Raw genomic sequence first — 16,211 nt, forward strand, 5'->3', positions numbered from 1 at the left:
ACTTTGTTATAGAACAATAGTTATTTGTGTTATAATGGCCAAAGTTTTTGCTTTGTTCCTCGAGGCTGTTATTTTGATTACAGAGCGAAGCGAAGAATTCTTTGGTAAAATCCCGAGCGCAGCGAGGAATTTTCATGTAGAATCTAAGCGTAGCGGGGAATTCAATATACGCCGCCCGAGAATCAAATACATATTTTGGCATCGAGTGACTTTCTACCTTTAATTAAGAATACAGAAAAAGCTATATTTTTTACTAGCTTATGCCCGCGACTTCGTCCGCGCAGACGACACAAATTTCAGACCCTATTTCACCCCCTTAGGAGTAGAATTTTCAAATATCCTTTCTTAGCGGATGCCTACGTCATAATAGAAAGAAAAGAAAGAAAGAAAAGACGTATATTTATACAACTGTGCCACACATCAAAACTTAAAGCTAAGAGCTGGTTACTCCGGCGCTTCTTCCACCTGAGAACAAGCAAAAGAAGCTCCGGAACAAACTGTCATATTGTGTGGCACAACCCGAAAAAAGGGTCCCAGCTCAGCATTATGCTGTATGCCTTGTTGCACAAGAACATACAGCGCTGATTTTCAGCTTAATAGCTATCTGCATGCCAAATCTCAGCTCGATCCGTCGTAGTTTGAGCTGTGTGTTGATAGATCAGTCAGTCAGTCAGTCAGTCAGTCACCTTTTCCTTTTATATATTTCTAATTGTCCTGTTCTTCCTAATTTATCCATTTAAGCATTTTTCTTTCAAAGAGATCACGCCGTCCGCGTCCGCGTCGCGTCGTCCGAAGAATCCAGTTAATAAAATGGTAATTTAGATTTAGCTCGGAGCTTCATCCTGAACAGTAATTTTCGGAATTAAGTATTTAAATTTATTCATCCGAAAATGTAAAAAAGCTCTAAAACTAAGCTCCTTATCCGGTAAGTGAGGCAAAAATCCCGTCCGAGTGCCTCTATAGAGCGTTACTGCTCTTAATTGATTTCGTTGTAAGCAAGTGCTTAAAACTTTTAATTTGATCTGGCTCTTAACTGATTAATCGGGTAAAATTTCTTGTTTTTACTCGGAATTGTAAGGGACCCATGGTGATTTTTAGGGTTCCGTATCTCAAAAAGAAAACTTATAGGATTACTTCGTTGTCTGTGTGTCTGTCAAGAAACCTATAGGGTATTAATAATGTTATAAATTGTGTAAGCTCATCATACGTCAAATTACTCCAATAAAATAAATTTTTCAGCCAAAACTTTTTGGCTGAAAATCGTTCCGCCATTACGTCAGAGGCGAACAAAGGCCGAATGTATAAATGTACGTAAATTGCAATCGAGCCATAGATTGTGTGTGGGATTGTCGGTTATTGATTAAAGCGCTGCAGCCGCTGCGTCCAGAGTCCGGACCCGCCCGGACAGTGGACACGCCCGGACAGTGGACACACAGACACACACGGAACATTTGCTTAATGTCACTCATACGGGACATTGAAGCTGAACAATGTGAATTAAATAACAATTAGTTTTAAGGTGCCGTGGCCGTAGAAAATGGATGTCGAAATGACTTCTCATATAATTATTATAGTAGTGAGTCAGACCTCCAAGCCACGGCAAGTGTCTGGCAATGCATGGCGTGATATCTAATAATGTTCCGAAGAAAATATTTTACAAAAAAAAACCGGCCAAGTGCGAGTCAGGCTCGCGCAATGAGGGTTCCGTACTACAGTCGTATTTTTTCGACATTTTGCACGATAATTAAAAAACTATGATGCATAAAAATAAATAAAAATCTGTTTTAGATGAAGGTCTGGTGAAGACCTTTCACATGATACCCCACTTGATATAGTCACTCACTTCGAAAGTCGAAAATACTAATTATTAGTTCATGACCACAATTTAATTTTTTTGTGTGATCTAACCCTAAATTTACGGTTTTCAGATTTTTCCCCAAATTTCAGCTATAAGACGTACCTTCCTGCCAAATTTCATGATTCTAGGTCAACGGGAAGTACCCTGTAGGTTTCTTGACAGACAGACGGACAGACAGACAGACAGACAACTAAGTGATCCTATAAGGGTTCCGTTTTTCCTTTTGAGGTACGGAACCCTAAAAATTACAGTTTATACTTTGACGTAAGGACTTTTACACCTTTGTTACCTGTTATCTATAAGGTTTATTTATTAGGTTAGGTTAGGTTTTTAACAAAAACTAAAATTTTATAATTGCAATTGAACGTTTATACCGTAGGTAGTAAATTCAGTAAATCCAGACAGGGATCCTATAAATTATACTAATATTAGTACTCTGTGGTAGTGCGCTAAGATCTATTGCTGAACATTAATTTTGGCTGCATATTACTAGGTTTCGATAACGGGAGTATTAGTTACCTAATACCTATATAACAAGTTCGTGACGTGTAGTAATAACGTGATAAAATCACAAGTAAGGAGGATCAGAGTAACCGACAAGACCGTATACTAAATTCTCTCCATGGACAACCCTCCACCTCCCATGGCCCCACGAATCTCTGTTATATGGACCGAATCGCGGGAGGACGCTCGTTCGGTACTTCCGCTCGTGTGGCGTTTTCCCGGGGCGCCTTCTTGACTCCCTAGTCCCTACACATTATTTTGTCTCTTCCTCGTCCCTTAAATGCTTACTCTCCCCGCTTGGGGGCTAGACGTCACTAGCACAGCTGAGATTCTCGCTCAAGGCAACACAGCGGCTCCCTGCAACTCGTTAGCTGTCGTCTGTCCACTGTGGGGGTCTTTCGACGCTGCGCTTTTGGTTGCCATTCGAAGTGGGCTAACCTGGAAGGGTTATAGCGGTTTTTAATATACCACCATGCCCCTTTGGTTTCTACACGGCATCGTACCGGAACGCTAAATCACTTGGTGGTACGGCTTTCCGGGTAGACCAGACCAGACCAGAAATTTAGAAATTATAAACTCAAACTCAAATTATTTATGCAGAATTGGTAAAATTTTACGTTTCCTGATTGTCAAAATTTTTTATTTGTAAGATGATATGATATAGTGGTGATAAAACCAAAGCTACAAGGGTTCCAAACGCGCCCAGGTCTGAGAAGAGCCACATTTTAAAATTCCAGACCCCTGCCAGCAATCCAACCCGGGACCTCCCACTAGTAAGACCACAGTGCTTACCACTGCGCCACGGAGGTCGTCAAATCTTGACGGTACGGAAATGACTCCAGCCTTACATCTTCGCGGTTTTCACAGTTTCCTCCCGAGTCCTGGCGCAGCGCCCGCCATCTCTAATGCGTTCGAATATTAACACAAATGTTTGTGTGCTCGTGACAGCACGAAGTGATATAGGAAGCCGCTTCAGTGAGCTATTTATGCTATTTATGCTAAACGGTTTTGGTAATAGACGTAATAATAAAAGAAAAAATTTACTGATTGACTGAACCATCAACCTGATCCTGATCAACCCATCGCCGGCTCACTACAGAGCACGGGTCTCTTCTCAGACTGAGAAGGGTTTTGGCCATAGTCTACCACGCTGGCCATTTGCGGATTGGTAGACTTCGCACACCTTTGAGAACATTAGAACTCTCAGGCAGGCAGGTTTCCTCACGATGTTTTCCTTCACCATTAAAGCAAGTGATATTTAATATTACTTAAAGCGTACATAACTCCGAAAAGTTAGAGGTGCGTGCCCGGGATTGAACCCCCGACCTCCGATTAGAAGGCGGACGTCACAACCACTAGACACAGCTTCCAACTAGAAATATCAACACACAGCCCAAACTACTGGACGGGTGTGGCTGAAATTGGCATGCAAATAGCTATTATGACGTATAAATCCGTTAAGAAAATATTTTTGAGAATTCAACGTCTAATGTAGGGGTTTGAAATTTTTGCAGTCGACGCGGACGACGTCGCGGGTATAAGCTAGTTCTTATATAACATTTAGATTCTGAGTTTATATTGTTTTAATTAATGTCAAATTATTTTGGACAGAATAGAGAACCTCCGCCTTTCTGGAAGTCGGTAAAAACATTCACATCTTCTTTCTCTTCTCACATTTTTTCTAGGCTCACTAATTTATGATAGTAGTAAGTAGGTACTAAGTTCAGATAGCTTGATACAGTTACTGAGTTGGGATCATGATTGGGCGTATAAAAAGGTTTATATCATAATCATGTCATGTCAGGTCATGATGGTTGGGATATTATACAAAGTGAGATACAAAGTATAATTGACAAAATGAAGCTTCGAACACATCGATCGCCAAACATAATAACTTGCCCTAAGCTCTAACTGATCGCCTGTCAGACCAACCGGCCGGACATCCGGCTGTCTAGGGTTGGCACTACCGAACATTTATTTTGAATTTTTAGAATCAAAAATATTTGAATCACGACTGGCTTAAAGCATTAATTTTTCAAGAATTTATTTAAAAAGAACAACAAAATTAAATATTGTAAGTAACTAGGTGTAATTCTCAAAACAAATCATTTATTCAAATTTAAAATTCAATATTGTACACTTTTTGATTGACAATTGTAAGATTTGTAAGATGATAATTAATTTCGTAAACTAAAGCTGCGAGGGTTCTAAACGTGCCCAGGTCTGAGAAGAGACCACAACAAACTCATAGTACCTATAAATGTACTTTTTGAAAGTCAAATAGCTAAGTTATATTATAGTGGTAATAATTTAAAGTTATCTTAAAACTAAACCTACGAATATTTATTATCTCTTTTTTTTTCCAGAAGTGCATGGATGAGTAATATTTTTAAAATAAGTCTGAAGCAGGCATTGGCTGCACGCGTTGACGCAGGGGGCAACGGTGCCATACATTTTCATAATGCTTAGTACTGTAAGAAACTCAGTATTGTGGAAAGTGGCAACCCTATCAGTGTACAGCAATAAAGAGCTCACGAGCTCACGCCGTAATTTAGTAGCTCATAATTTCTCTGTCACGCTCATTTACTGCGCTGTAATGCTCTGAGCTATGGCGGCGATTGTCTGACTGCCATTGTACCTACTTAATGAGTATTTATTGACTTCCAATTTAATGGAATTTCTGTCTAAACTTGGTTTTTACGTAATTAGAACTAGCCGTGATGACCTAGTGGTTGAGAAGCCCGCCTTCTATTCGCGAGGTTGGAAATTTGATCCCAGGCCCACATATAGTCCGCGTCGCGCAAATTGCTAATACGCGTGGCCGCCATTTTAGTGACGTCAGCTGCCACTAGACTGAAGTTTCGAGCTGAAGGTATATTTTTATTTCGGCTGACGTCAAAATAACGTTATTTCGAAATTGCTATTGCGTTGAAACCATGGTTCCATACACATTCTGTGAAAATGTCCACTCTCTAAGTACCTATTACGGTCCACGAGATACAGCCCGCTGACAGACAGACCGAGGGACGGATAGTAGAGGCTTAGTGGTAAAGTCCCGTTGGCACCCTTCGGATACGAAACCCAAAAACTGATAGATTAACCTCAGATTGACGAGTCACAAACATCTGCTGATAACACAAAATATTGAAAAGGTTTTATCCCGTCACTAATACTTGCGATGATGAATGGCCGCCATACGTCGTCCGCTTCGTTGTTTACTGAGCACTGAGCACTGAGCATTCCCCCGCGTTGATTGGATTCTGTTTTGACACCCCTGATTTATGACCGCTGCTGTCCTTCGGGACCACCACAAGTAATTCTGGGTATGACGTCGCAAAAATGTTATTTATTAAAAAAATACGCCGCAACTTTAATTATTTTAAGTGAATGGATACTGATTAATTTTTTTCAACGAACATGGAAATTCAAATCGAATTCCCGATCTATCAACGCACAGCTCAAACTACTGGACGGATCGGGCTGTTTGGCATGCAGGTAGCTATTATGACGTAGGCATCCGCTGAGAAAGGATTTTTGAAAATTCAACCCCTTATTATAAATGCGAAAGTGTGTCTGTCTGTCTGCTTGCTTTTCACCCCCAACAGTTTAACCGATTTTGATGAAATTTGGTACAGAGTTAGCTTACATCCCAGGGAAGGACTTAGATTTACACAGCGCACTCTGACATAGACAGAGTTAAAACGAGACAGATGTATATCTCTCACATAAATCTGTCCCGTTTTAACTCAATCTTAAGCCAGAGCAAAGTCAAATTGCGCTCTATAGATTTCACCCAAAGACTTTTTATACGTCCACGCGAACGTAGTTGCGGGGATCGGATTCAGAAAGAATCAAATTCTACTCCCCTCCATCATCATCTCAATACACCTTCAGTTCCCTAACATCTGTTTCGCTCCATATTCCAGACACTGCCCCTGAGCTCCACTACACGTTCATCGAGCAAGCCTTACACCCAGGTCCAGCTCTCGCGCTGCACTGCTCGGCCTCAGGGTCTCCGCCCCCACGCTTCACCTGGCTGCTGGACATGCAGCCGGTGGAGGAACATAATACTGCACAAAGGTAAAACATCAGTGCAGCAAGGAACTTGGCGGCTTATAAGCTTTTTCAACTTGCTTACTTCTTCGATTTTTCTTCTAACACTACGCTTTCCAGTATGAGGTCGCCATGAGGACCTAAGGACCCCAAACGTCTATTTGATTTTCAAACTATGTGCCCTACCCATTGTTACTTCAGGCTTGCAATCGGTTGAGCTATGTCGGTTACCCATTTCTGATTTGATCACGTAGAGAAACTCCAACTTTACCTCTCCCTATTTCCCAATGACTGATGATCCCATTGAATCCATACTAAATTACATAGTATTGAAACCAGAATGGTGACTTCGCACTAGAAAGCACAGCGTTAGGAGGCCCTCCCTCTACTAGGTGATGAACTCTGACCTTAAACGAGTCGCTAGATACAAGCGATACAAGATTTCGTTCTGTGGTGATCCTTGCGAAACACCTAAGTCCAACAGTTTCTCCTTTGCAACGACAATGACGAAAGCCATGCGCAAAATTTTTGTAACATTTCCCACATTATTGTAATTTTCCTTAACAGAAGCATATCCCAGTTCATGAGCCCCAACGGCGACGTGGTGAGCTACCTCAACATCACCTCTGTGCGGCCTGAGGACGGCGGGCGGTACACGTGCCGTGCGCACAACACGCGCGGCGCTGTCGAACACTCTACACGGCTTAATGTTTATGGTAACTATATAGTTCTCCTCTTCTCTGTCGTCTCTTGGAAGAACTGTTATGGTCTAGCACGGTCAAGTACTACGCATCTCCTCTCTAATGGCTGCCTTCCTTGTGCATTTTTTTTATTTTTGCCCTTCCCTTTCCTTTCCAAGTTAGCCCGTAGCCATCATAGACTGCACAGTCGGAATAAAAAACCAGATCGATCCGTTTTTTTGGCGAGCAAACGAGCAGGCGGCTCACCTGATGTTAAGTGCCCATGAACATTTTCCGCTCCCAACTCCCATCGGCGGTGTTCCCACTAGATTACAACATGGGGTTATTCAAAGGGTGGACCAACAAATTCCTAAAAGGCCGGCAACGCATCGGCGGTTCCTCTGGTGCTGCAAATGTTCATGGGCGGCGGTAATCACTTAACATCAGGTGACCCGCCTGCTCGTTTGCTCGCTATATCTATTTTTTTTTAAACCCCCCATGTGAATATCTAATTGGAACACCGCTGCAGGAAGTTGATTCCACAGTTTGCATATGCGTGGAAAGAAGGCGCTGGCACAACGGGCGGTCGAAGTGCACCACACACCCAGGTGGTTAGGGTGATATTGTTTGCGGTGGCGTGCGGTGCGGTTGTAGATAAAGGAGGGTGGAACGAGATCAAACGTCTCTTCAGAGCACTCCCCATTATAGAGGCGATAGAACACGCAATGAGAGCTTACGTCTCTGCGGTGCTCCAAGCTTTCCAACGATCTGATCTACAAATAAAACAAAATGTTGCAGGTCCGCCGTCCATCAGGAACATCGGGGTGGTGCGCGTGGTGGCCGGCGTCAACACCACCCTCTACTGCCCCTACTCTGGATTTCCAATCAGGTTGATGGAGGTGCATTTGTTTAGTAAGACTATAAGTTTCGTTTGTGTTCATTTCTGTAGCTTGTAGAACCTTTCCAGTTCCCAGATTCTTTTAAGACATAGCCTTGTTATGTTTAATTTGCCAATAACTTGTCATAAATTCTTCGATGGAGTTCTTTTTAATCTTTCATTGTATATTTACAATTAGCTTATGCTCGCAACTTCATTCGCGTGGACTACACAAATTTTAAACCCCTATATCATCCCCTCAAGCGTTGAATATTCAAAAATCCTTTTTTAGCGGATGCCTATCGCCTACGTCATAATAGCTATCTGCATGCGAAATTTCAGCCCGATTCGTTCAGTAGTTTGAGCTGTGCGTTAATAGATCAGTCAGTCAGTCAGTAAGTCAGTCAGTCACTTTTTCCTTTTTTATATAGATTTACAATTTTTGTCACAAATTGATAAAATGCCAAATCGGGTTTGGAGAATACTTGTAAAGGGTTGGGATCCAACCATTGGACAGGGTTGAGTTACCCAAAGTTCCACAGAAAATTTTGTTATAAGGATTCCTAAAATTAACTTTACCTCGAGGATAGCACGTGATTTTTTGACGCAAAATTATAAAATGGCGATGAAATTGTATCCTGCAGTGACATCCGCTGGCAACGTGGCGGTATTGACGTGGGGTCGACAGGCCGGGCGCTGGCGGGCAGTGGCGGCGAGCTGCTGCTGTGGCCGGCCGAGCCCGCTGATGCTGGGGTGTACTCCTGCAGGGTGTCCGCGCCTTCGGGCCAGTACGCGCAGAAGGATGTGCAGATTTTTGTTAGAAGTAAGTTTAGGTGACTTTTCCCTAGGAAAGGTTTCAGCCAAGCCAGCAAATACTAAGGTATACTCCTGTAAGATAATTGTATATACCTTCGGGTCAGTAATCGCAGAAGGGTGCACACATTTTTGTTAGAAGTATGGTAAAGCCTTTCAATAGCTTCATGTCGATCAAAAGAGAGGTAACTATTCGAACCCATACTAATATTATAAATGCGAAAGTGTGACTTGTCTGTCTGTCTGTCTGCTAGCTTTTCACGGCCCAACAGTTTAACCGATTTTGATCAAATTTTGTACAGAGTTAGCTTACATCCAGGGGAAGGACATAGGCTACTTTTCATCCCGGAAAATTAAAGTGTTCCTAAGGGATTTTTAGAACGTGGAACCATGTTAAGACAGAGGAGCATGGAAAACTACAGATGCAGCTATCAGCTATATGCACATGCACAAAAAATACAGATTTCCCATGCGGAGCTATCAAAACGTCAATTTAATCTTCAGCCAAACTTATTTAAAGGACCTACCTATATGAATTCTAACATTATTAAATTTCTGTAACTCTTAAAGACGACCTCGCACCGGAAACCGCAGTGTTGGAAAACCCCCCACTAGATGGACGGACGACATCAGACGAGTCGCAGGGAGCCGCTGGATGGCGGTGGCGCAAGACCGTGACGTGTGAAAGTCCTTACAAGAGACCTATGTCCAGCAGTGGACGTCTATCGGTTAATGATGACGATGATGATCTCTTAAAGAAATTATTTCCCTTACTTACCTTTTCCACATTAACTCTCGTATTAAGTAACATTAAAAGTTCTCTCACAATTCCAGATCCACCAAAGATAGCTGGTTTCTCATTCCCCGCTGACCTGGTGGAAGGAAGTTCGATACAGGTGCTCTGCGGCATCACGTCTGGGGATAAACCAGTTTACTTCTCTTGGCTCAAAGATGGTCAGCATGTGCCTTCAAACTTACAGGTAACATTCAAAATCATTTGGTTAAAAAAATTGTGATTCCAAATTTAGAAGCCATAAATTAAGTAGTGAGTGCAGTATTCTTTTCATTACAAGAAAGGTTTGCGCTTGACAAAAATCATGCTTAAATGGAAAGCCAATGATGAGATCTAGATTGAAGAAACTATTCACTCTTGCCTTGAAGGTACTCAATTTCTGGTTGAGACCCTTTAAATGATGGGTTCCTTTTTTCATGGATTGGATGGATTTTTAAAGCAGTCTCACTTTTGTCAAAATATTCTCTGAGCAAGATTGTCGTCCTTTTATAAACTAGAATACAGTGACTGAGTCCGTTGTTTCAAATCTTCAATCATTTTCTGTTTCTTGTACTAGGTTCAAGAGAAATCTTTAGATGAGTTCAGCTTCCTGATCTTCTCGCACGTGACGTCGAAGCACAGCGGAGAGTACACGTGTGTGGCCAGCAACAGTGCTGCTGAAGTCAACCACACGGCCAGACTTGCTGTAAAAGGTCAGTTCATATCAACCGATAAATGCCTGAACATCATGCACTCTTGCAGGGATTGCCACAGAATACGATCTTGTCCCACTTACATCCAGAGACTTTCAAAAACTCGCTTGAAATAGTCCTTCAATGTCTTTGGATCTCATGATTCTGCGCTTTCCAGTATGAGATCGCCAATCGACATTCAAGCATCTTAGGACCCCAACGTATATCAGTTCCTCAAACTTATTGTCTTCCAGCATTGCTGCTTTAGCTCCGTGACTTTGTTGAGCTATGTTCTCTCTCTCACTCTGGTTCTTTTATAGATTTTTGAAGCTTTATTTATCTAAAGTCTACAATGCCAATAACTCTTAATAAATTAAGTATGTTTCAGTGGCTCCTTCTTGGGTTTATGAACCTCAAGACGTGTCAGCGCTGCTCGGTACTCAGATCGTCGCGCATTGTGCCACTAAAGGATATCCGGAGCCAAGGATAACCTGGTTGAAAGCACAAGGTATCAGATATTAACTCGTTACTCGATATTACTCGTTTTAAGTGGAAGCTTGCAGAGGATCACGGATGATGCAGTTTCATATCAATCCTATGCTAAAGTTTTATCTATTTCATATTTTGGATGTGTATACAATTTTATCAATCCACTGATTGTCAATGCCAAAAAAAATATTATAACCATTACATCAGCCAGCTAAATATTTCTGTCTCCAACGATGTTTATAATTATCAGTTTCCTAGTAACTGCTATCTGTCGTCTGTTTAACCAAAAAAACCTTGAAAACTTCACATTCAATACCATAAATTTCTTGGTATGTTCATTCTATAGGTTCAAGTTCCACGGACTTTCGTCCCCTCAACCGACTGGAGTTGCCGATGACCATCCTCGGCAACGGCTCGCTAAGCGCCGCGGCGGCCAGCCACGTCCACGAGGGGAAGTACATGTGCCGTGCCGACAATGGCGTGGGCAGAGGACTGTCCAAGGTCATCACCGTTTCCGTTAATGGTATGTGCCTGATCATTGTGATGTATTGATCTGAGCCGTAGCTAAAAAGACAATCAAATCAGATTTTTCTTAGAGGTAAAATTATTATAATCATAGTAAGAAATTCTTCAGTGCTTGAAAACGAAAATCTTCGAACAGTGTGTACCTACTGCCAATGCTGACATATTATAAATCTAAGACATGGTCGCTAACTATGGTTCTCGTAAGAAAGCTCATAGCTTTGCTTGGAGTTTCTCTACGTGATCAAATCAGAGATATGGAGATCTGTAAGAGAACCGGAGTTATTGACAAAGATAAACGGGTTGTGAAGCTGAAGTGGCAAGGGGCAGGGTACATAGTTTGAAAAAAACGATAGACGTTGTGGTCCCAACCGCGTAAAGCTCAGCATTGGAAGACGGGGAGTCTTTCAATGCTGAGCTTTAAGCGCTATGTGGGCAAAAGACAGAGAAGAGGATTTGCAGGGAGCCGCTAGTTTCAGGCGGCGCAAAATCCCTAAAAGACATTATGTTTAGCAGTGGACATCTATTGGTTGACAATGATGGTGATGATGAAGAAACTGGCTATCAATTTCCAGAGCCAGCTCACTTCGAGTTCTCGTCGCGCAACATGTCCGTGCGGCGCACGGCCAGCGCGGCGCTGCAGTGCTCCGCGCGCGGCGACGCGCCCATCCAGCTGCACTGGACGCACAACATGCAACGACTTGATCTGTCGACGTACAGGTAAGTTTATTTCTCGCTACCCTTCTAACCAAAAGTAGATACATTTTTGCTTGGCTCCAATCAGACCAGTGATGATAGAATGCGCTTGCCTAGAACTCTTGACTTGAAGGTACCCATATTGAAATTGGGAAAAAGGGGAAAAACTTATGATGGAAAGGTGTTCCATGTCCTAGTTAATTATATCGGATGCATTTGTGGGTTTCCAAACTTATGAAAAGTTATGCTCGCGACTTCGTCAACTAAGTATACCAAATCCCTATTTTTCATTTCATTTCATATTATGTACTGTGGCTCATAATCTCTTCGTTTTTCAGGGTGTCAGTATCAGAGAAGCGCTCCGACAGTGGCGCCACCTCCACGCTGACGATAGCGCACGCGCAGCGCCGCGACTCGGGCGTGTACCGCTGTCGCGCTGAAAACGCGTACGGGAGGGACGAACTGCTCATTTACTTGGCAGTACAAGGTTTGAGCTTCAAAATGTAGCTAAAAATACAAGGTGTAACCAGAGCGCTAGCAAACACTTAGCGTTATTGTCATAAAGAGTAAATTATTACCTATCCATACTAATATTATAAATGCGAAAGTGTGTCTGTCCGTCTGTCTGTCTGTCTGCTAGCCTTTCACGACCCATCCGTTAAACCGATTTTGACGAAATTTGGTACCGATATAGCTTGCATCCCGGGGAAGGACATAGGCTACTTTTTATCCCGGAAAATCAAAGAATTCCCACGGGATTTTTAAAAACCTATATCCACGCGGACGAAGTCGTGGGCATCATCTAGTTTTTAATAAAATTATTTGAATTTTGAAAAAAAAATTGAATTAATAGGCACGGGTGTACATTTTGATTTGTTGTTTGTTCAGAGTTCCCCGAAGCTCCCCGCGGCCTGACGGTGGTGCGTCGCGAGGGCCGCGCGGCGCGACTGTCGTGGCGGCGCGGCTACGACGGCAACGCTCGTCTGCGCGCGTACCGGTTGCAGTACCGCGTGGTGGGCGACACCCGCAGAGCCGCCGACTGGACCGATGCACCCACCAGAGACTTATCTCCCGATCTGATCACACAGAGGTAACTAAAAATCATTCTTGTGTTTTTCTCTTCCTCTGCGTCGTATTTCTCGTTACATTAATCACATTGTGGTGGTCGTCACATTGCACGATACAATTAGTGTAGTGCGGGTCTTCTCCGTTTGGCCGCAACGGCCAAGCGGGGGTACGGGCTTCGAGGCATGGCCTCCTTATCCGGGTGGGGCGCAGGGCAACTTGCCCTGCTCCCGTGCCCTGGTGCCTGCCAATCTTGGCTTACCTAAGACGGAAAATCAACTCACAACAATCTCACTAGATGGCTCTACAAGTATTCAATAAAAAGTGAAAAATGCAGCCTGAATCGTGCTAACGAAGTTTTAAGTTCCAAGATACAACGGTCGGATCAGCCCCGAGCATGATACCCACATGGAGGATGATCTTCAAACCCACATTATACTGCTCCCGTACAATATAATCGTCGTCATGGTGCTATCAAAATAATAAACTATTTGGTTCCAGACAAGATTCTCCAGAACCTGACTCAGAAGTGATTCTGGAGTACCGAGTGGACGGCCTTCGTCCGGCGACAGCCTACGCGTTGCGATTGGCTGCTGTCAATGACATCGGGGACAGCGAGTACTCCGAGTCAGTCATTGTCCAGACATTAGAAGAGGGTAAGTACTTGCAACTTTTTTTTTAATTGTACTAGCACTTGTCTGCAATCAAACCTGCTGGCAAGTGATGATGCAGCCTAAGATGGATCGCGCTTGCTTAGAAGATGTCTATTCACTCTTGACTTGAATATGCCCATGTTCAAATTGGAGGGGAAATCTGATGCTGGAAGGGCAAAGCTTCAAGTGACACTGGCGTCAATTCTGATGTCTCTGGACTGAATTTAGAGTATCTGCATCTTTTTATTTTAAGTACTGTTAAAACGAGACGGAACGTGGATGGTCTATCCTTTTCTTATATGCACCTTGCATTAGAGGAAAAAAGATGCGCACATTGTAAAATTTTGATGCTATCGAAATCAGCACTATTATAAAGCTTTAAGGGGACTCACTTCAGTGCTTTCTTCATACAAACGTAGGAGGGAAAATACTACAATATTCGATATTGTACGCACAAAACTAAGAATTATATCGATTTATCTCGTCTTTATCTAGGTTCATTGATATATAAAACATTGAAAAAAATATTGATTTAAAAGTTACGAACCTCAAAAGATTCCTTTTTTTACACTAAATTTATGACAACTTTGGGCGTGAATAAATAAGATTAGGGATATGAAAATTCTAAAAAAAATTATCATTAGACATAGTTTATTTATTCATTAGTTGAAATAACTTTTCTTTGCAAACATAAATTCAGTAGTGTTTTCTCAAAAATACTTTTCCTAAACCCTTGATTTCGGTGAAAATCATCGTGCCTCTCACCTTTCTCATACAATGTCAAGTGAAAAGCAAATAGGTTCGGTCGAGCGTACTGCGTCACCTTAAACATTAAATTCTGATACTCATAAAATTGCATTTCAGCTCCATCAGAAGCACCACGTAATGTGGAGGTGCAAGCGGACGCCCCTGGGGAACTCCTTGTTAAGTGGCAGGTAACTTTTGTTTGCCTTTAATACCCGCGCACAATTATTGCTAGATATCAGTCAATTTGACATCTTGTAAGAAATGCCAACATAAAATTGTGTTGTCATGCTTATCAAAATTGCCTTGAAGTTACATTGTTCCTGCAGCCTCCCTCGCAGGAGTCGTGGAACGGCGAGCTGCTGGGCTACGCGCTGTGGTGTCGCGGCGACAACGCGTCGCTCGCGCTCACGGTGGCGGGCTGGGCGGCGGCGAGCGCGCGCGTGGCCGGCCTGCGCGCGCACGCACGGTACGAGCTGCGCGTGCGCGCCTACAACGCCGTCGGCGGCGGACCTTCTTGCGCGCCGCTCGCTGCCACCACGCTCGAGGATGGTGGGTTCTCAACCAAAACAAATCTAGCAAACGCGCTGTGGTGTCTACAATAAATCTATTAATGACATACAATTTACTTGTTCCACCAGAGACTAAACGCCATCGCAAAGTCATCGCAAATCCAAGATCGTCGTAAGTACAATGTCACCGATGCCAATAATACGGACACTCCAAGAACAATTGCACGAGGCCGTATCGGCCCTCCTTTTTCTACAACCGCACCGCACGCCACCGTAAGCAATTTCACCCTCACCACCTGGGTGGCTCTGGTGCCAGATCCTTCTTTCCACGCACATGCAAACTGTGGAACCAACTCCCATCGGCGGTGTTCCCACTGGATTACGACATGGGATTATTCAAGGGGTGGACCAACAAATTCCTGAAACGCCGGCAACGCATTACCGGTTCCTCTGGTACTGCAAATATTCTTGGGTAGCAGAAATCTCTTTACATCAGGTGACCTGCCTGCTCGTTGGCTCACTATTCTTATTAAAAAAATTGTTGCGTCAACTGTGAAAAAGAGAAAAAATTACCTACAAAGTGAGCATTGTGTTTTGTTGATTATTTCGCAAACTATAAAGGTTGGCCGGTATATCAGGAGAGCTTCTACCTAAATAAACTGTTTTCATTTTGTTATTTGATCTGAACAATTCAGTTGTAACTTGTTCCAGTACCCGAAGCAGCACCACAGCATATTCGCTGCGAGCCCCTCTCACCTCAGTCATTCAGAGTTTGGTGGGAACCACCACCTTTGGCCTCTCGCGGTGGACTCCTGCTCGGATATGAGATCACGTACCAGGTAGGTATTTATGACCACCAACTAAAATGTAAATTGTTTACATTACAAAAAATTATCGTTACGAGTAGTTTTCTTTTCGAAACTAAAAAATACTAGTTACCCGAATTAGGTATACCTATAGGATCGAAAGTTATCTTATAAGTACTTTTCTAAGTTACTTGTACTCGTCAAATGGTTTTAAGTATAGTTCTCTCATTTTACGAAGGCCATTGACTCATCGGTATACATAAGGTACACTAAATGTGTGCGTTTGCGAGCGCTTGCTCGCGACTGATTGGTCCGACATGCACGCACACAATGACCATGTAAACGACGCGTTATCACAAGTAAAGTTTACTAGCCTTCGTGAATTGCAAGAACTGTACTAAAGTAATAAAATCAACATAACATTTTATAAAATTTGGAATCAAACAACATATTATTATAAAATATTATGCAAATA

The 16,211-nt window shown here is 42.8% G+C and overlaps 1 protein-coding gene across 1 annotated transcript in view; it reads left to right on the plus strand.

Moving 5' to 3' along the window:
* LOC117988956 (cell adhesion molecule Dscam2-like) overlaps positions 1–16,211 on the plus strand; it is a 184,579-nt gene that overhangs the window by 154,822 nt on the left and 13,546 nt on the right. Inside the window, exons 10-24 of the mRNA XM_069505182.1 lie at positions 6,289–6,442; positions 6,983–7,131; positions 7,894–7,984; positions 8,617–8,795; positions 9,620–9,765; positions 10,135–10,270; positions 10,638–10,757; positions 11,085–11,261; positions 11,836–11,980; positions 12,295–12,443; positions 12,845–13,046; positions 13,523–13,677; positions 14,539–14,609; positions 14,748–14,970; positions 15,642–15,769. Of these exons, the coding sequence (XP_069361283.1) occupies positions 6,289–6,442; positions 6,983–7,131; positions 7,894–7,984; positions 8,617–8,795; positions 9,620–9,765; positions 10,135–10,270; positions 10,638–10,757; positions 11,085–11,261; positions 11,836–11,980; positions 12,295–12,443; positions 12,845–13,046; positions 13,523–13,677; positions 14,539–14,609; positions 14,748–14,970; positions 15,642–15,769 (2,225 nt within the window). The remainder of the gene's footprint in view (positions 1–6,288; positions 6,443–6,982; positions 7,132–7,893; positions 7,985–8,616; positions 8,796–9,619; positions 9,766–10,134; positions 10,271–10,637; positions 10,758–11,084; positions 11,262–11,835; positions 11,981–12,294; positions 12,444–12,844; positions 13,047–13,522; positions 13,678–14,538; positions 14,610–14,747; positions 14,971–15,641; positions 15,770–16,211) is intronic.

Source organism: Maniola hyperantus, chromosome 2 (genome assembly GCF_902806685.2).
Source record: "Maniola hyperantus chromosome 2, iAphHyp1.2, whole genome shotgun sequence".
Taxonomy (NCBI): Eukaryota; Metazoa; Arthropoda; class Insecta; order Lepidoptera; family Nymphalidae; genus Maniola; species Maniola hyperantus.